Raw genomic sequence first — 20,184 nt, forward strand, 5'->3', positions numbered from 1 at the left:
ACAGCAGATTGAGGATTTTATTTATGGAGGCCGGTGCGCTTCATTTAGACATGTCGTAATACCAAGGCATTTTCATTCATCATGACAAGCTACTGCGATATCCGTGAAAGGCAGGCATATACACCATGCTCCTCAAGCCGTCTGGATCACCCTTGTGAATGGCAAACAACATTTTTTTTAAAAAATTCTGTACTCTGTAAAACAGGAACTTGATAATTGTACTTAACTTATCAACAGGAGCGGATCCAGCAATTCATAGAGCAATAGACAAAATAAGTTATACAACACCCCATTGATTGGTTAAATTTTATTATTTGAAAATTCATTACCAACAGCGTTGAATAGTTGGTGTTTTATGTACGAAATTCAGTAGAAGATATAAATTAGTTCAATACCCGACCATGGATCCGTTATTGCTTGATAACTATATTATAGCCATTGATGACTAATTTGCTCGATGAAACTTGATAAATTCATAACTAAACTATATATTATACTCATCATACAAACTTGATAACTATTATATTCATGCTCGCGTCTTTCAGACTAACGACCTGATTTCATTGCAGTCTTGCTATGATTAATTGCACTTAAAACTATTGTGTAACACTTATAATAAATGTATCGAAACTCAAAAGTGTGATACCGCCAGTGAAAGTGTGAAACATCTTTTTGTTGTTAACTTTTCAACCCTTAACACTCCTACCTCCCTCGCGCCTCGCCAAGATTGTTAGCACATTCAAGTGCAGAACATAAAATTGGCTTCAAGCATGATTGAAAAATGAACATATGAGAAAATTATTCAACTGCCTACATTAACCAATTTCAATCCACAACGCTTTGGTATCTATAGTCAAATTCAAAATAAACTAAACTGTTTTATTTAAATTTGTTGACGTTGCAAAACATCCGTTTCTATGACGAGTGGGAAGTTTTTGGTGAATCTTAGACAAACTAATGCATTTCGGAAGACTGTATTTTTTACACCTACGTAGTTTAAAATAAAAAGAAAAATACAGGCTCCTGGTTAAAATTTTGTTTTGCGTCTTAGCAAATCAACGCTCGTGATAATCAACTTGTGGTTTTACGTCAGGCAATGCGTCGTTTGTAACTGGCTACAGTGCTTTGCTTTTTAAATAAACACATAAAAGGACGTCGAACTCCAAAAAAGACTTTATGTTTGTATTGCATTGTTGATTTACAAAAACTTCCTAAGATTTACAAAGCAATAAAACTCGCCCACGCCGGCTCTTAAATGTTTCTTGCTCTATATTCCAAAAAGTTGATAATTTTGCATTTCATATGTCAGGAAAGTAAAGAAATCCACAAATATATTTTATAGAGACAGCAAACGATACAATAAAGAGCAGCTACAAGACAAAAACTGCCACTTTCAGTTCCATCATGACCATGATTCAAGACCATCATGGGACTTTATATTGAATTAGTGCTAAATGTTAACTAATATCTATGTTATATTTTACGTTCTATCCACAATAGGTTTTTATATTTATCAAAATATCAAGCACCATAGTATATACTATGTCAAGCACCATTGTATATATACTTTCGTGATCGTATAATCTAAAGCATAACCATCTTGACGATTTGGGTGGCCTTATTTTAAGTGTATCAACCGATAACTGGTAATTACACCAGGATAGAATTTACATAATAATAAGCAATTATTGGATGAGGTTCAGCATGATATCAAGAATTATTCAGACCGATGTCATTGTTATCTGCCTTACGTAAATAAAAGCACAAATACATGATGACAAGTGTTGATTTGCTAAGACGCAAAACAAAATTTTAACTAGGAACCTGCATTTTTCTCCCTATTTCGAAATAAGTAGGTGCAAGAAACACAGTATGCATCATATATGGAAACGGATGTTTATAGCAACGTCAACAAATTTAAATAAAACAGTTTAGTTTATTTTGAATGTGAGTATAGATATCAAAACGTTGTGGATTGAAATTTGTTAATAAAGGCAGCTGAAAAAAATTCTCATACGTCTATTTTTCAATTATGCTCGAATTAAGCCCGAATGTACTTGAATGTGCTAACAATCTTGGCGAGGCGGGAGGGAGGTAGGAGTTGCACATGAAAACTGTTATTAAGTGTTTACGTAGCGATAATTCATAATGTCAGGATTTGCCAAGTTCTAATAAAAAAAACATAATATTTTTCATGCAACTCATAATTTGCGTGATTTAGTAATAATCGGTGCTCTGAAGTAAGTTTATCTCCTAAAGTGGAGCGTTTTGCCTCTGTGATTCAATTCGTAATTTTTATTCAGTAAAATAAGTTTAATTGCCATAAATTTGGCAGAAGAGAAAAATCATGATGTATATGCATGCAAAACATAATTGAAGTGAAACATAGATAAAGAACAGCTCAAACTTTTTTAATATTTCATCTCTGAGTCTTTTTTTATCTACTCCAACATACTTGCACTGCTTATCAACGCTACTGCACGTACCCCGAGTTTGCTTTATTAATGGCAATGCTCATGAAATGTTTAGTTAAGAATGCATTCAAAGATACCATTTTACATTACAACGCAAACAATAAGTAACTGTACATACTATACGTCCTAAGAGGAGAAGTCGCCATCGCAATATGGTGATAGCCAGGTGGGCACATTAAATTTGTTATACTCAGTATATAATAATATAATAAAGCTAGCTATATTAACAAAATATAATGTACTACAAATAAATATAATGTACAACAAATATAAATATTCTCCGTATATTCATACATACAGAAACAAAAGCAAATAAAAGCAATGTAAACAATGCGGTAAATTTTATATGTTAGTCAATCAGATTTTAAAAGATCACATGCAAATTATAAGTATATCTGTATTTGAGGAATTTTCCCAAATTTCTCTGCCAACAAAAAAACTTCCTAAACGCTGATTATCATTGGCAGATGTTGATAGCAATCTATATAAGTGGCTTGCTAAATGAAAGAACCGACTTATAAAAAGTTCCGCTGATTTAAAAATTCATTTAAATGTGCTTTAAATAACTTCATAATGATGTATTTCATTTAATTAATACAAAACAAAGAATCTCTTTGAAACTGTAAAAACGTCCTCTACATATAATACAAAAAACTGTCTTATTTAATTCGAAAAGCGTAATTCGTTCATCCTATAGACAATTTGGCACTTACATTTATAGCTCTAAATTTATTTTTCTACAGGCAATGAATTCTTTCCAGCAAAAATCAAGAAAGTCACATGCATTTTTTTGAGTGCGTCCAATAACTTCCTCTTATAAGTTGATTTCTTGTGATACAAAAACAACGCCAAGTAATTGGAAAATTACTTTAATTTCCACTGAAGGAAGTTCAAAAAGTTTTATTCAATCAATACCATTTCTTTGCACGTGGATTTTGTAAGAAAATAATTAAAGCAAAAGAATTTCAAAAACGTCCTTTAATGGTTCTCAAAACATTTTACGTGCTGTATAAATACTGCCACGGCAACAACTATTACATTCATTCATTACAGGACATCTAGTTGGGAAAGCACTCAGTAGTTTTTGTGAATTAACTACAGTTTGACGAAAGTTTGATAAAAAGGTAATACCAATGTTTCTTTCTTTTATTTAATAGCTATACTACTACTGCTTAAAGAAGAAATTTACTATTTTACATGGATTTATAGCTTTTATTGTGCAGATATCAAAACAGGATTGAAATGAATTTGGTTTTATTATCAAATTCTTTCAAATACTCTACTGAATTTTAGCTCAATAAAGTGCATGCTCTTTTAAAGTTGTTTTAAAGTTACTTTTAAAACCATCAATGAGTTTTTAATCAAATCCGTTTGCTAAAAGACTGTAACCCCGTATAAATATGCTGATATTTGACCAATTTTAAAGTGGAGAAACGGACCATTTACAGAAGAGCACTTAACTTCAAGCAAAGTCTTCTAAAAATACAATGATGATTAAGAAGATCCTTGTACTTATTGCTTTTACGCTAACAATCTGCACACATGTCACTCATGGCATTTGCTGCAGCAAAATAGAAGAGCTATTAAAGAAAAAGAAGAATGCTTTTGAAGTTCTTTGCGCAACTGGACACAATCTCCCTCGTGGCTGCTGTGATGACATCAAAAAAGGAGTGACATCATATGAAAATGCATACAAATCATTGTGTGTTAATGTAACAGGTAAGATACTATAAACTAAAGTTCGATTGAGAAATTGAGCTACGGTAAATTGTGTGGTGTTGAAAAGGATATCAAAATTCTTCTTGTTATTTTATTTCCCTGATAGGTATTTTGCAGGATTCGAGTATTCTAAAAGGTAAACCAAAATGGATCTCGCACATTAAGAAATGGCTTTCTTCGAGCTTGAACGGCAAGAAGACAGTGCGCTGTTACAGAGCAACAGTTAATGGATGGGCCGCGACTACATTTCACAAAAACTGTGACTCCAAGGGACCTACATTAGTCTTGTTGAAAAAAGGATCCTATGTGTTTGGGGCATTTGCATCACAATCGTGGGGAGGTAAGCTTTAACTAACTAAGTTTAAGCTATGGTTATTACTAAAGATTCATAATAGTGCGATTATGAAATAAAAGACGATATATTTCTTTAATGTCAAGACATTGTGTGAAAAAATGTCATTTTCCAAGCAAATGTCTCAGATGACAAAATAAGAGACCATGAATTGATGCCTAAAGTATCATATACTGTTTTTCTAGGTAGTAGTCGTTACATTCGAGCACCAAAATCTTTCATATTCTCATTAAAAAACAAGCATGGTCTGCCACCATTTAAATCCAGTCCAACCAAATATCCACAATACGCAATGTACACAACCAGCAGCTACGGACCCACATTTGGAGCTGGTCACGACATTTACATCGCCAACAATGCCAAGTCTAGTTCCAGTTCTTACACAAACTTTGGTCAAGCATACAAACTCCCATCTGGCTATTCTTACGGAAGCACCAAAGCAAGAGAGTTGCTGGCTGGCTCCTACAGGTTCACTTTAGACGAAATGGAAGTGTTTTACTTTTCTTCATAAATTATATGAACATAAATGATTTGATTGTTCAATCTATGAGTAAATTTGCTGGAGCTTTTAGTTAATAAACCTGTCTTTAGTGGAATAATTTGATATTAAATTAATGCAACTTCGGAAAAGCATCTAAGTATTTGTCGTTGATAAATGTTAACCAATGTTTCAATAGTTTATTCTCAATTGAAGTTGAAATCACATTTTTACCACGGTATATTTTGCTATAATAACATCTCGATCATTCTCTTTCTTTTATAAACTCGAGCTATTATATAGTTATAGCAAAACCTGTTCAATTCACAACTTTCACCTTGTCTCAATACAAAATCTTCAAGTATGCCTTCGGTAGCTATATTCCTTATTTTGTGTTTTTTTGGTTGCATATAATGGCTATATTATTTACTAGTACTTGCTGCAAGATGGTCTTTGATTTTTACGGAAGCTGCCAAAGGTAAGCCCGATTTTCAAATTTGGGTTTACGTGTATTTTCTCTAGATTATGCACAAACGCGCATGCCTGACAAAAAATACCTTGAATCAATAATATCCTTACTTGAATCATTTCAAGCGGTAGTGGCACTATAATAACTTCTGAATTTCGTTGTGCTTTTTTGCCAACAATATTATGAGTATTTGACTAAAAAATGAAACAGGTAAACGAAAAATATTACATATTTGATACTGTGTTCATTAAACTTGTTGAAGACTTATGCCCGTATTCTAAAAGCTCACTCAAGTGCGACATAAAAATCACACTCTATCTAATCTTTGGCAAAGTCATTTCTCCATCTATAGCAAGATTTGCTCCTAGGTATTTCAAATCAAGTAATAAGTTGAGTGAAACTGCGGTCTTCGAATAGTTATTTTAGAGTGATTTTATAGCCCTACTTATATTGAGTGTGAGTGGCGTTTTAGAATACGGACACACTAAGTTTTAAATCAGATGACCCAACAACTGTCTAACTCTTTCTAATTTGCCAAATGCCCTCCTTCCAGCGTTCCTTACATTTAATGTCACATAATTGTGGTCACATCTATTGTTCATCATTATACACAGAATAAGGAATATACATATATAAGAGCCACTTCATTGAAATCTTTTGGACCACATATATTTATTAAACATGTGATTTTCATGTCAACCAGTCAATTGCCGTTCATCAATCAAATATATACAATAATGTACAGTGAAGCGATCCTTGATTTTGTATTTTCATTATTGTTTGGTTTCATGGTTGTAATGGCTATTCATTTTTCATCTTTAACTTTGGCTTTGATTTTTATAGTAAGTTTGAGTTCACAATATTCAAACGTAATTTTCGTAGTGTTAATTGACAAAAGCAACTATGAGAAGTGAGAATAATGCAAAGAAAGACGTAAAATGTGTAAAAGGGTGAAATGACAAAGACTTTTTCAGACAAAAAATGTTCCAGGGACTAACGTTTATTTTTCCTACAAGTAGCTGGCGGAATCTCATATAAATGTATGCGTATGCATGATATATTTAGAAAACTCAGGTGATTAATTCAAACGATTGCAGTTGTTTATGCATCCTATAGCTGTGTATTGATATCATAAACCTTATGCAAAGTATTTCTCATTACTAACCTTCTTTTCATCGCAGCCGAGTGTTCTTCTATCAATGGCATAAACTCCATAATGAATGAATAGTACGGTGACATCTCAAACACCATTAAAAAATACCATTTTTCTCCTCAACCTTAGTCGATTAATGTGTGTATGCAAAAGATGGTAGATAAACGAAAGCTGATAGAAGAAAGCAGATAAGCAGATAAACGAAATCCAAACGTTAGCTGCAGATGCGTTATGATGTTATCCTGCTCCTCGAAAAATTGACTACAACAAACTATCATTCCAGGTAAATGTCCTTACTAGCACCATGATGCAACTGAAGATCTCAAAACCTGAACTTATACAGCAGCTTACACACAATGACCTGAAGTCACAATCAACTATAGAGGAATCTTACAAGACAAAAGTATGTCGAAAAGAAAAGTTTTGTTGCAATTAATAAGTGCAAAATAAGTATTTCAATTTTCATTTAAGGAATTACAATATTGGTTTCCTTGCATTGTTATTGAATGATTACAATTACTATCTATGAGATTATTTGCTACGTGCGACAGCTAATTCGGTTAATTTAACAAAAAAAGGAGAAACCATGCTTTTTTCATGACACTTTCTATTCGTGAATGATCTGATTATTATGAGGAGAAATAGAACACTTCAATTTCGTTTGGACGGAACTGGTAGGAGCCACCCAACAATTTCTTTGCTTTGTTGCTCGCGTACGAATAGCCTGATGGGAGCTTGTACGTATGACCAAAGTTTGTGTACGAGCTTGTGCTGGTTCTGGCATTGTTGCCGATTTTTAAATCATGACCACCTCCAAACGTGGGTCCATAGCTGCTGCTTGTGTACATTGCATATTGTTGATATCTATATATTGAGGATTTGAAAGGGGCCAGACCAGCCGGGTTTTTAAGAGAAAAAATAAAAGAATCTGATGCTCTTATGTAACGGCTACTTCCTACAAATAAACAACATAAGACAATTACATTTCAATTAGAAATTCTTAGTGCTTTCTTTAGTGATTATTTCTTAGTAATTTCCATTCCTTTTTGTAAGTCAAAAGGATATTATATATTTATGCATGAAAAATACGAACCGGTTGAAAAATACGAACCGGTTGATCAAAGATTAAACTCGCCGGCTGAAATGTACGTACGCTGAAGTCAAAAATCAATGGAATTGAGAAATTTTTTCATGTATATGATTAATAAGGAATAGCATGGTTTCTTGTGCAATTTGAAAAACAGGCACTCGTGAGTTTTTCAAAGACTTCAAATTGAATTGTCCTTAGGACTTTTGATAGTCTTTGAAAAACTCACTCGTGCATTTTTTCCCAAGTTGCACTCGAAACCATGCTATTACTTATAGAAAGTGCACCTGATTAGTTAGTCAAATAAAAAGGTAATCAAAATAGAGCCAATCGAAATAAATCATTTCAATGGCGGGAAATTTAAGTTATTATAAACAAAAGCAAATGGATACAATGGCAAGCGTAAATTTTAAGTAGATTTTCTTTAGAAACCGAGTCTACAGTTCTGTATTTGGAAGACATTTCCGAAAATGCGAACACTTCTGGTTATAGCTACCTTGTTTTTGGCTTTGTGTTTGGAAGCAATGGTGTAAAAAATTATTTGAACGAATTAAAAATTTACGAGCCGGTCGATAGTTATAACTTACCAGTTGAACCGTGCGACGCTCAAGTCAAAAATTAACAGAATTGAGAAACTCTTTTATTTAGCTATATTATTAAATTATTTTTATGCAATTTGTAAATCATGGACTCGTGAGTTTTTTTATAACTTCAATTTGCATCTCGTATGCAAACTACGTATAACTATAAAAATATGGTTTGGTGCTGGTCAAAGTTGCAAAAAAACTGCGGGTAGACTGGTACTATCGGCGAATAAAATTTTCGAGGATGATTCAAAGTTGAATACTGGAAGTTAAGCACATGCATGCATGTACCCGTAACACCCGGTAAATTTTTGAACGTTTCGCCCTTGTTTTGACGGATCTCTTTTTCATATAGACATTAAGGTGGTTTGTGAAATTCCTCCTTTGAAACACGTCGCTAACACATACAAAAAATTACGTATAACACCTCCAGTTAGACAACAAAGTTCCTCTAAAATCTGCGAGGAGGCCGTAGAATATTTTACCTAATATAAATTCCTAATATAGTGTATCACAAATTTTTTCTACGTTAGCTAAATGTGTTTACAATATCGTTTAAAAGGTGCTTACAATTTCTTCAAAATACATCACATTACTGGTGACAAAGATAGTTCACTTATATTCCAGAAAAGCATTCTTAACCTTCATAAATCAGTTTTGGCCATATTTTTACTCTAAAATGCACTCGCTTTACCACAAAAAAACATGGTTTGAACCTTGCTTCTGGCAGTTATCTGTTGCACCGAAAACTTCCAAGTTGTACTTTTTTTTTATTAGTTATTTATTCTGTGCACCTGTCCTTTATATTCGGCAAAAAATTAGACTACGAAAGACAGATTTGAAAATTATATCCCATTTTATTTCTTCATGTATGCATTTATCATTTCTTATAGTTTTGTAAAGATGGCTTTTGCATGATGTTCCAATTTTACGATATATTTCCATGGTTTAAGTTTGGTGTAGGTATATATACCAAGACGCACGCGATTGTAGTTAACTAATAAACATTATTATCATTATTATGATGCCATATTTTGTTTAAAATTTGGTGTTATAACTTACATGGCGAAAAATAAAATGCTTCCACTTCGTTTGGAATAAATTTGTAAGAGCCAGTCAATAAGTTCTTTGCTTTTGTGCTCCCGTAAGAATAGCCAGATGGGAGCTTGTATGTATAACCAAAGTTTGTATAAGCTTCAACAATTCCAGGCTTATGTGACCAGCAAGATACTAGTACATAAACTACTATTAAAACGACGACCGGTATACAGATAAATCTTTATTTCAATGCAATGCGTCAAACGTACGGTTCTAAACGACAGAGTATAGATATTAACATAACCGACAAGGAGGCCTAAAGCCGTAATCATCGTTACCTCGTAATTTGGCCACTAAATATAAACATCCATGTACAAAAAATACACCACTATACATGAATTGTGCTCAATCTCAAAAAGACCCCAAGAACCATGCTTTTATACGGGTCCCTTTTTTGTTTTTCATAATAATTAGCATAATAATTAGCATAACCTAAGCTCTATGCATCTCGATCCTACATACCAGCCCCGAACGACCTACTATACGTCGTTCAATAATTCAAAAAGGATCGAGAGCTACAATACAAATGTTTTCAATGTTAACTTGCGCAAGTTTTAAACAATGTGTCCACCAATCTTGTCGAATAACCAAACATAAACCAATAGATACCGTCGTTTAACGTAAACAAAATAATAATAACAGTTAAGTGACAACAACAATAACGTTCGTTTTCTGAAGAATTTCTCGCTTTACTTCGCAGTCTCCAATAGGCACAACTTCCTGACATCTCGACGATAACGACTTTGATTCGCCGTGCGGATCTCTACTTGCCGAACATGTCCGTTGCTATCGGGAAATGTTTCTTCAACTATCGCTAGAGGCCATTCACCTCTGGGAGTATCTTCCATCACCATCAAAACGACATCACCTTTGATTAAGTTTCGTTTTGGGTGTAGCCATTTCTGTCGTTCTTGCAAACTTGGCAGGTATTCTTTTAACCACCTTGCCCAAAATTGGTCAGCTAACTTCTGCGCTCGTTTCCATATTTCTCGGGGGTTATTTGCCGTAGGTGAAGAACTTGCACTTGTGCTTATGTTTCGATAACGCAGGAGTAGAGTGTTTGGTGTAAGAGTTGATAAATCTCGAGGGTCATCACACTGCCGTACAAGAGGCCGATCATTCACTATTTTCTCGACTTCGCACATTACTGTAAGGAGTGTTTCATCATCAACAACTCGGTCTCCTATTATAACACGCATTTGCTTCCTGATTGTTCTGATCATGCGCTCCCAAACTCCCCCGCTATGGCTTGCTTTCGGAGCAGAGAAATGCCATTGAATTCCCTTTTCTCTTAGACGATCTAATATTCTAGCTTGATTCCAATTTTGCAACATTTGCTTAACTTCAGATTCCGCTCCTCTAAAATTCGTCCCGTTGTCACTGAACAACTCATTCGGCGGTCCGCGTCGACTGACGAACCTACATACGGCTTGAATGAAGGAATCTGTCGATAGGTCATGTGCAATCTCAATGTGTATGGCCCTTATGGCTAAGCAAGTGAATACACAGCCATATCGTTTTCAGTTCCTCTTTTATATTTGACTTTAAGAGGTCCAAAATAATCGACTCCCACAGATGAAAACGGGTACTCACCAGATTTCACACGAGCTTTTGGCAGTGGGGCCATTATCTGCTTCCCTGGAGACTGGTTTCGGCGACGACACGGAACACAATTATTGACTATACTCTTCACAGTGCTAGGTCCCTTTATTATCCAGAAGCGTTGCCGTATTGCTGCTAGAGTTTGACTGGTTCCAGCGTGACCTTCCTTTGCATGGTAATACCGGACAATGAGCTTTGTAACGTGATGACTGGAATCAAGAATTGCGGGATGTTTAGATTCTTCCGGCAGCGATGATTTATCCAAACGTCCACCAACTCTCACAATTCCTCCGGCGATGACTGGACATAGTTTAGCGTATCTCTCTCTCATAGTTTTCTCGTTGATAGATGAACTTCGTTGGGTAAGTTTAATTATTTCCTGGGTTGCCGATTCAATCTCTTTTACCTTTAGAGGACCACGTTGTACTTCTAATCCTGGACCGTTTGGATAACGGCTTAAGATGTACTGTTTGAATCTTAGCAGCCATGCAACCGACTTCTGCAATCTGTACCATTCGGATGTTCGATGGATAAGTTGTATTAGCGAATCAGGGGGTGCATCCTTTGAGTTGATGACGGCACCAACTCTTGCTTTAGGTTTCTTTACTTCCACATCTGTGTCTTCTACGTCTGGTATGTCATCTAGCTGCGTTGGCCATAATTTGGGATCTTTCCAAAGGAAATCGGGTCCGTTCAACCAAAACTGCAAGTCCCGTTGGTCTTGGCCTGTTGCGCGACCAAGACTTATACCTCTTGATGCAAGGTCGGCTGGGTTGAGCTTGGTTGGCACATGTCTCCATTGATTCGGAGTAGAAGCATCGTGAATAACTTGTAATCGATTCGCTACAAAGGTTTGAAACCTTTTGTTCTCGCTCTTAATGTAACGCAGCACTATCATTGAATCGCTCCAGAAAACAATTTGACTTATTGACAGATCCAACTCATCACAAATTTGTTTATTCAGCTTCACGGCCAATGTTGCAGCGGTTAGTTCCAATCTGGGTACCGTGACTGTTTTAAGAGGTGCAACTCTTGATTTGCCCATAACTAAGGTACAATGAATCCTTCCTTGGGTATCTTCCAGCCGAAGGTACGTTGCTACCCATATCCTTCAGTCGATGCGTCAGCAAAATAGTGGAGTTCCGCATTCCTTGTCTTGTTAAATTCGTGCGGTTTATAGCATCGAGGTATTTCTAATTTCACAGGGAATGGAATTCGCTTTGCCAGTCATGCCATATTTCGCTTGTCTCGATTGGGAGATCTTCGTCCCAGCCGTGATTTACTCGACACAGGTTTTGCATTATGCGTTTGGCTGGTAAAACGACAGGAGCGACTAGACCAAGGGATCGTAGACCGAAGCTATGAACGATAGAATCCCTCTTCTTGACTCTGCTTTCAATTTGCTTCCCCGGAATCCCAACGTGTCCCTTTCCGTATTCCACTGAACGCCCAATGCTTTCTCCATCGGCAACTTCTCCAACTGAAGGCTGACGCATGGCGCTCTTTCTTTGTTAGGTACGTGAGATAAGACTTCTCGATCATTTGACACCCACTTTGTGAGATGGAATCCACCGCGAGACAGCAAAACTGGTAGTTCGTCTACCAACTTCATTGCTTCTTTCCTTTCTGGTAAAGACTTGAGACAGTCATCTACATAAAAGTTACGATCAACTGTGTCGACAACTTGTTTGCTGAATTCTTTCCGATTATCTGAAGCTGTTCTTTTTAACGCGTAAGAACAACAACTTGGGGAAGAGGTTGCTCCGAATAAATGAACAGTCATTTGATGCTCTACTGGTTCTTTGGATAGATCTCCCTCTGGCCACCATAGAAATCTCAGTGCATTACAGTCTTCTGGCTTAACCTTCACCTGATGGAACATCTTCTCAATATCTGCCATTACCGCTATCTTTTCCTGCCTGAACCGCAACAATACACCAACTAATGAATTGGTATAATCTGGTCCTTGAAGAAGCTGATTATTTAGGGATGCGTTGTGGAACTTCGCAGCACAGTCAAAAACGATTCTTGTCTTTTCTGGTTTTTGCGGGTGTGTCACAGGGTGATGAGGCAGATACCAAACCAGTTTTTTGAGTGACTCGTCCTGTGTATTTTGTTTATCCACTTGAACTACTTTAGCGTGCCCTTTTGAGATGTATTCCTTCATCGTTGCCTTATAATTTGCGTGAAGTATGGGGTCCCTCTCAAGTCGTTTCTTCAAATAAGCAAGTCTCCTTTCAGCCATAGACTTATTGTACGGGAGAAGTGGGTCATCGTATTTCCAAGGAAGACCAATTTCATATTGATGATTTTTTAGCTTGACAGTTCTATCCATTATTGCCTTTGCGCGACGATCCTCGACCGACAGACATTCTTTAACGTCAGCAGCCGACTCGCTAAATTCTGAATTGTAGAGATTTTGCAATTGCTGACGAATGGAACTCATACCATCTTCCCTTTCCATACACCCAAGAGCTTGATCAACATGAATGAAGTTCATCTGAGCTTCTTGATAAGGTTTTCCTTTCAGAGGTCCCATCACCGTCCAACCGAGGATTGTCCGTATTGCGTAGGGTTGATTTCTTTTCCCAGAACGCACTTCAAGGGGGCAAAGAGCTTCGGGAACGTCACTTCCAATAAGGATAGTGACTTTCTTATCCACTAAATCGGTTAGATTAACGCCTTTAAGGTGAGACCACCCTTTACATCAGTGTTCGTGGGAATACTTTCTAGAGCAACAGGAAGAGTGTTGGTCGTCCAAACTTTATCTAGTCTGACACCTTTGCCCGTGGATACTCCAACCACATCGAGAGATAACTGTTGACCCTTACTTTTGTGGCTGCCTGAAACAGTCGCTAACGTGAATTCGATGGGTGAGCAATCGGCTCCAAGATCTTCAGCTAAACTGGTTAAGCACATGGTTGTGTTGGAGCCGCTGTCTAAGAACGCATAAGTTTCTATCACACGACTACCATAGGGTGCGCTGACCTTAACTGGAATAACTTGCAAACCTATACGACAACTGCTATATGATGAATTTGTCGCGCCAACTCCAGACGTTGGGAGTGCTTTGGATTGGCTGTCGCTTTCAGATGGTTCAGGATTTGGATTACTCCTTTCACTTGATTTAGAATCCTTAGCCTTTATTTCGGATGAGTGTAACAAAGGATGGTGCCTTCTCTGACAACCTTCAACACCGCATATGCGGGCACCTCTGCAGTCTTTCACGAAATGTCCTGGGCTCAAGCAAGCATGACAAACTTTGTGCGTCTTTACTAGGTCTTGTCGTTGCTGAAGATTTTGAGCCCTGAACTTGTGACAGCGTTCAAGATGGTGTGTGCCTTTGCATAGTACGCAGGATAAATTTCTTCCCTTTGATTCACTACTGTCAAATATTCTCTGGCTGTGAGTTGCTAAGTTTGTGCTATTCCCACTAAACAAGAAGGATTTCTTCTTCAATCTGTCAGTTCCATCCTTTCGGGTTTCATTTTTCGAGGTAATCATTTGACCAAAGTACGTACTAGCCACGGCTGCGCGGGATTGTATGAATTCAGTTAAATGAGAGAAATCTGGTGTGATGTGATTGTCGTACATATGGCTTGCTTTATCAGCCCATTTTGACTTGAGATGCATTGGAAGGCGGCTAACTACCCTTCCCAGAGTGTCCATCGAATTGATACTTGCCCGATTTCCTAACTGAATAGAACCAAGGAGACACGTTTCCATATCTCTTGCTAGCTGCGACAATTTCTCGGCTTCGTTTACTCTAATTGGCGGTCCATTCAAGACTTTCTCAAGGAATGCTTGGGTTACGATGTGATTTCGACCAAAGTTTTTTCTCAGGATTTCCTTAGCACGCTTGTATCCTTGATCCGGAGGCATAATGATGCAATGCTCTATCGCTTGTCTTGCTGTTCCTTTACAATACTGAATAAGGTAATTCAGTCGATCTGCATCATTACTTTCTTTACTCTCGACATTCACTTCAAAATTCTTCATGAACAACGGAAAGTTGCGAGGTTCGCCATCAAAACTCATGTATTCCCTTTGAGGCATTCTTAATCCCTTCACTACTTCGTCCATCGTAATCTGCTGCTTCTCTAATAGATATTGTAACTGCGACGAATTGTCTCGTTGCAAGCTTTGCTGAGTTTGACATCCAGTTCCACTGGTTATTATACTTTCTTGGGGTACACAATTTCCGGTAGGAGGTATCGCCAAGCGCTGACTTAAACTGCTTCTGTCGATTGGGGTTGAAGGTTGCTGGACTGGGTTTTTATCTGGTTCACGAGCGTTACTACTACTTTCCCTGTCCGACAGTTGATGTTCAATATCATTACCAAAAACTTCTTCTTCAAGCTTCCGAAGCTCATCTCGACGTCGTTGTATTTCCCGTTTCTTCATAGCCATCTCATGCTCAATTCTCGCCTGATGCATTTCTTTCTCTAGTTTAAGCCTTGCCTCCCTCATCTGCTTGTTCAGCTCTTCTCTTCTATTAATTTCCAATTCTTCAAGTTCACGAAACCGTTCTGCCCATTTTGAATCAAGCGCGCTCGTTACTCCAGCCCCGTTGTCTTCAAAATTTGTTGTTTGCGTCGGCTTTTCCCACGCACGAGCAGTCCGCGTGACGTTCACGTGAGAAGCTGCTTGTTTACCGATATTAGAATGGACTGGAATACAGGAGCAAGAGGCGATAAAACCGAATTATCCTTCAAAATGAAGCGACCTGACTTAGACCAAGTTCAAGCTCCTGTTCCTGTTCGTCTGCTACTCGCTCCGGCGAACCCAAACTCGTCGAAGCCTCGTCAGAAACGACAACTTGCTTGTTTTGTACGACGACGTTCGGTCCGCTTTCAGCTCGCTCGCTACCGTCATCTTCAGCGGATTCAATCATGTCTTGATTCGTATTGTTAAGCGAATTCTCTCCAGATTTAGCTCGACTCACTTGACCTGGAGGACTTAACTGTTCGCCAGACGGCTGAAGTACGCGTTTTGATAAGCCTTTAATTTTCGACTTTTACCTTGACCCTTTCGTTTCTGAGTCATTGCTGATCGATTAAACAACAATTACGAGAACTATATAAGCTTCAACAATTCCAGGCTTATGTGACCAGCAAGATACTCGTACATAAACTACTATTAAAACGACGACCGGTATACAGATAAATCTTTATTTCAATGCAATGCGTCAAACGTACGGTTCTAAACGACAGAGTATAGATATTAACATAACCGACAAGGAGGCCTAAAGCCGTAATCATCGTTACCTCGTAATTTGGCCACTAAATATAAACATCCATGTACAAAAAATACACCACTATACATGAATTGTGCTCAATCTCAAAAAGACCCCAAGAACCATGCTTTTATACGGGTCCCTTTTTTGTTTTTCATAATAATTAGCATAATAATTAGCATAACCTAAGCTCTATGCATCTCGATCCTACAGTTTGTGTAAGAATTGGAATAGGACCCAGCATTGTTGGCGATATAAATGTCGTGACCACCACCAAATGTTGGTCCATAGCTGCTGTATGTGTACATTGAATATTGTTTGTATCTTGTAACATTGGATTTAAAGGGTGCAAGATTATCTTTGTTTTTAAAGGAGAAAATGAAAGCTTCTGGTGCTTGTATGTAACCAGAACGTCCTCCTGTAATTTAACAGTAATACGCAAAACACTTGAGTTAAAAGTTTCATATATGAAGATGATGTTGATATTTTCTATTTCACTAATCAAACTTTATGCTTCTTGACTGAAACAATGACCCGCTATACAAAACTTGCCATGAATTACTTTTGAAATTCAAGATAATTTGTTTACAATTTTTGCTAAGATTTCACTTCTATATGAAAAATTCGATGAGGATTAATTCTTAGATATAACGTCAACGTAATATCTTAGACGTGCAGATATAAGACAACTCCACTTAGCGTTATTCAATCAGTTTGTCATATTTTTATTGTAATCATATTGAAATAAGCACTAAGATTGGCTTAACTATTGTTTGCTTACATATATATTTGTAATATTCCGACATGAGGAAGTTCCAAGCCTGTATATATCTATAGATTCCCAATAAAAGGTACCGAACATGCAAATGATATCTGTGTTATCCCTTACAAAATTTGCATTATATTATAAAAACTATTTTCTTCTGCGTGCCACATCATTTTTTATCTTAGAATGACCATTGAATTCAAAAGGTATTCCCATGCAATTAATGTCGCATAAGTCACTCGACCTTACCTCCCCAAGATTCTGATGCAAATGCCCCAAACACATACGATCCCTTTTTAATAATAACCAATGTTGGTCCCTTTGAACCACAGCGACTGTGAAATGTCCTCCCTCACCATCCATTTTTCGTTGCATGGTAACAGCGCACCGTTTTTTTGTCATTCAAGTACGAAGGCAGCCATTGTTCAAGCTTTCCTATCCATCTCTTTTTATCCTTTAGAATGCTCGAGTCCTGCAAGATTGCTTGACGTGAAAATAAAATCTTATATGAAACTTTTGAATTGCATGCTTTACTAAGAAAACTCTTTATGTAATATAAGGCAAAATAAAAAGGTCGTTTAATTCTACAAGAGCATTTAACACAGATTTTTAGTAATATATTTTTATCACCTTATGTTATTAAGACATGGTCTGACAGTGACGTCGCTTGCGCTTTTAAAGGAGAGAAAGAATTTTGGTTTTGCCAAGAGAAATGTGAATTTAGCCTATTTATTTATCCCTGAATCTTTTCTTTATGCAATACATGCATATATGTCGCAGTTTGGCATTTACTGATAAAACTGCATTTACCAAACAACGCAGTGTAACCACATCCCTCATCTACCTTATTACACACCTCATAGCTACCTCGCTGTTTTTTAGAGTAAGCTAAAAACATTAGATTTAGATAAGTCAGATTTGAAACGTATATTCCATTTCATAAAGTAATACAATAGAACCACAATAACATGAGCTCTTCGCCAACTCAATGTAAATTTATGCAGTGCTCTGCTGGATTTAATATTATTTCATTTATATCAATTTACTCCTTTTAACTCGAACGTGCATACTCGAAAGAATTTCAATTTTACTTCAGGTCAAATTTCCCTGGATGACTTGAGCTTTAATCTCGAAACATAAAAGGGTAAGTTCAAGGGTGAAAATTATATAAGTAAAAAGCGTAAATTTGATTTAAACAGCACAAATTAATAAATCATGCATTCACATAGTTTCATAAGTTCATAATGAATAATTTGCCCGAAAAGTATCACAACTTTGATATTTCTGAATTCGTGATTATGAAAAGTTCGGTCTTGAAAAGTGCTTTAATCACCCTTCAACTATTTGTATATTGGTGTGTTGCAGCTTACAATTGTGAGCGAATACTGAAATTACCGATGCTTTCGTATAATCACGTAATATACAAAGTATAACAGCTCACAATTTCCATGAACCTCGAGAGAACACAAGTTAATGGGTTTTTACTATACACACGAGTATTTTTTGTAGTTCTTGCATAATGAAATGTCTTTGCAATTTCAATTCCATGATTTCAAATGTCACGTCACCGACTTGTGTCGCTATACACGCCAAACCGCTGAATATAAGCTGTTGTTTTTATGACGCCATATTTGATTAAAATTTTTAATGTTAACTTACGTGTGGAAAAATAATAGACTTCCAGCTCATTTGGTGTAAATCTATATGACCCAGGTAACAGGTTTCGTGTTTTTAGAGTTCCCAGCAGAATAGCCAGATGGTAGATTATATCCATAGCCGAAGTTTGTGTATGAGCTGGAACTGGATCCGGCGTTGTTAGCAATATAGATATCAAAACCGTATCCAAATGTGGGTCCATAGTAACTATTTGTGTACATGGCGTATGCATTATTGGACGTATTTGATTTAAAAGGTGCCAGACCATCCTTGTTTTTAAAGGAGAAAATGAAAGAGTTTGCTGCTCGTATGTAACGACTGTTTCCTATAAAAAGACAGACATACAAAATTACATTTAAGATGGAGCATTTACGATGGAGCATAGGAATTCCTAGCACAGATATAACAATGCCATTTGTCAATTCTATATTTTCAATGATCGAATCTTGTAATTCTTAGTTGGAACTTTATGCCTCTTCATCGGCAAATCTCATATCTCTTTAATGTAAAGATAATCTATTTGTGATTTTGTCAATATTTTATTTTTAAAATGTTTCTTCAAAAACTCGACCACAAGAAGCCTCAGTAGGAAAAGAAGGCTTTGGACATTGTAAAATTAATGACAGGCCATATATAGACTATTAGTACATTTATAAAAATATGTTTTAGGTATAAGCTCATTAATATATTTAAACAGGTTAAAAATTAAGCTAGCTGTTTCATCAATGGCTAATCTTTCCGAAGTTTGATTTTTACTAAAGATTTTCATGAAATTTGCTATAGTTGGATCCTGGGTTAAAAACTAATAGCTATATCCTTTGGCAATGCTGAATGACGAAAGAATATCTTTTTATAGCTTTGAAGTAAGATTTAAGACATGTAGAATCGTAGCTAAATCCAAAAGAGAAATGCCAGTAATACCAGTAATCTCCTTTGTAAAAAAATATTAACTAATAACTGTATTTCGTAGCCAGTTTTTGTTGGCAAACGTTTTCTTGCATTTATTATGAACTGTACCTCATATTTTTCTCTTTATCTTAGAAGACCTTATATATATGTTTTTAGTTCTATTGTTTAATAAAAAAAGCCAATTTTCAACCATCCAGTTGTTTTGATATTAAGAGCATCATGCAGATGGGGGAACATTCTTGATACAAAAATATGTTCTCCCACGATTTCTTATTTAGCTACCTAATTTGAATTATTTTTAATTCTCAAATTAGTCTTATTTCTTGTTTTAAGAATAAATTCTTAGCTATATGCTTTTTAATTGGAAAAATACTCGTATAAAGAATTCATTGTATAAAAATTTCTTAACGAGAAAAAGTTGTTTAAGACATTCTCATGAAAAATTCATTCTTCTTTATAAATTTTTTTTTAATGATGTTCGAAAGATTGTCTCAAGTTACCTCCCCAAGATTGCGATGCAAATCCCCCAAACACATAAGATCCGCTTTTAATAATGACCAGTGTTGGTCCCTTTGAGTCACAACGACTGTGAAATGCTCCC

At 36.3% G+C, this 20,184-nt stretch overlaps 2 protein-coding genes, 1 long non-coding RNA gene and 1 pseudogene across 3 annotated transcripts; 1 reads left to right on the top strand and 3 right to left on the bottom strand.

The window, feature by feature from the left end:
* Nucleotides 1–3,531: 3,531 nt before the first annotated feature.
* On the top strand, nucleotides 3,532–5,175 carry LOC124447551. The gene is made up of 4 exons (XM_046998521.1): nucleotides 3,532–3,598; nucleotides 3,901–4,193; nucleotides 4,300–4,533; nucleotides 4,731–5,175. Exons 2-4 carry the CDS (start codon nucleotides 3,962–3,964, stop codon nucleotides 5,054–5,056), a joined length of 792 nt encoding a protein of 263 aa, XP_046854477.1. The 5' UTR covers nucleotides 3,532–3,598; nucleotides 3,901–3,961; the 3' UTR covers nucleotides 5,057–5,175.
* Nucleotides 5,176–9,582: 4,407 nt separating this feature from the next.
* On the bottom strand, nucleotides 9,583–12,113 carry LOC124446656 (annotated as a pseudogene).
* Nucleotides 12,114–12,349: 236 nt separating this feature from the next.
* On the bottom strand, nucleotides 12,350–15,910 carry LOC124447294. The gene is made up of 3 exons (XM_046998199.1): nucleotides 15,748–15,910; nucleotides 13,743–15,686; nucleotides 12,350–13,698 (listed from the first exon to the last, which is right to left on the bottom strand). Exons 1-3 carry the CDS (start codon nucleotides 15,908–15,910, stop codon nucleotides 12,350–12,352), a joined length of 3,456 nt encoding a protein of 1,151 aa, XP_046854155.1.
* A 263-nt stretch (nucleotides 15,911–16,173) lies between these two features.
* On the bottom strand, nucleotides 16,174–20,178 carry LOC124445539. The gene is made up of 4 exons (XR_006948185.1): nucleotides 20,084–20,178; nucleotides 18,678–18,999; nucleotides 17,268–17,490; nucleotides 16,174–16,670 (listed from the first exon to the last, which is right to left on the bottom strand). It is a non-coding gene; the product is annotated as an uncharacterized LOC124445539 (long non-coding RNA).
* Nucleotides 20,179–20,184: the final 6 nt, after the last annotated feature.

Source organism: Xenia sp. Carnegie-2017, unplaced genomic scaffold (assembly GCF_021976095.1).
Source record: "Xenia sp. Carnegie-2017 unplaced genomic scaffold, XeniaSp_v1 HiC_scaffold_22, whole genome shotgun sequence".
Taxonomy (NCBI): Eukaryota; Metazoa; Cnidaria; class Anthozoa; order Malacalcyonacea; family Xeniidae; genus Xenia; species Xenia sp. Carnegie-2017.

Coding starts and splice junctions, on each gene's coding strand:
- LOC124447551 (XM_046998521.1), top strand. CDS start 3,962: ATGATGATTAAGAAGATCCTTGTACTTATTGCTTTTACGCTAACAATC. Junction 4,194..4,299: donor ATTGTGTGTTAATGTAACAG/GTAAGATACTAT, acceptor TTTCCCTGATAG/GTATTTTGCAGGATTCGAGT. Junction 4,534..4,730: donor TGCATCACAATCGTGGGGAG/GTAAGCTTTAAC, acceptor CTGTTTTTCTAG/GTAGTAGTCGTTACATTCGA.
- LOC124447294 (XM_046998199.1), bottom strand. CDS start 15,910: ATGATTGAATCCGCTGAAGATGACGGTAGCGAGCGAGCTGAAAGCGGA. Junction 15,687..15,747: donor GGAGCTTGAACTTGGTCTAA/GTCAGGTCGCTT, acceptor CCTGTATTCCAG/TCCATTCTAATATCGGTAAA. Junction 13,699..13,742: donor TCTTCCTGTTGCTCTAGAAA/GTATTCCCACGA, acceptor CTCACCTTAAAG/GCGTTAATCTAACCGATTTA.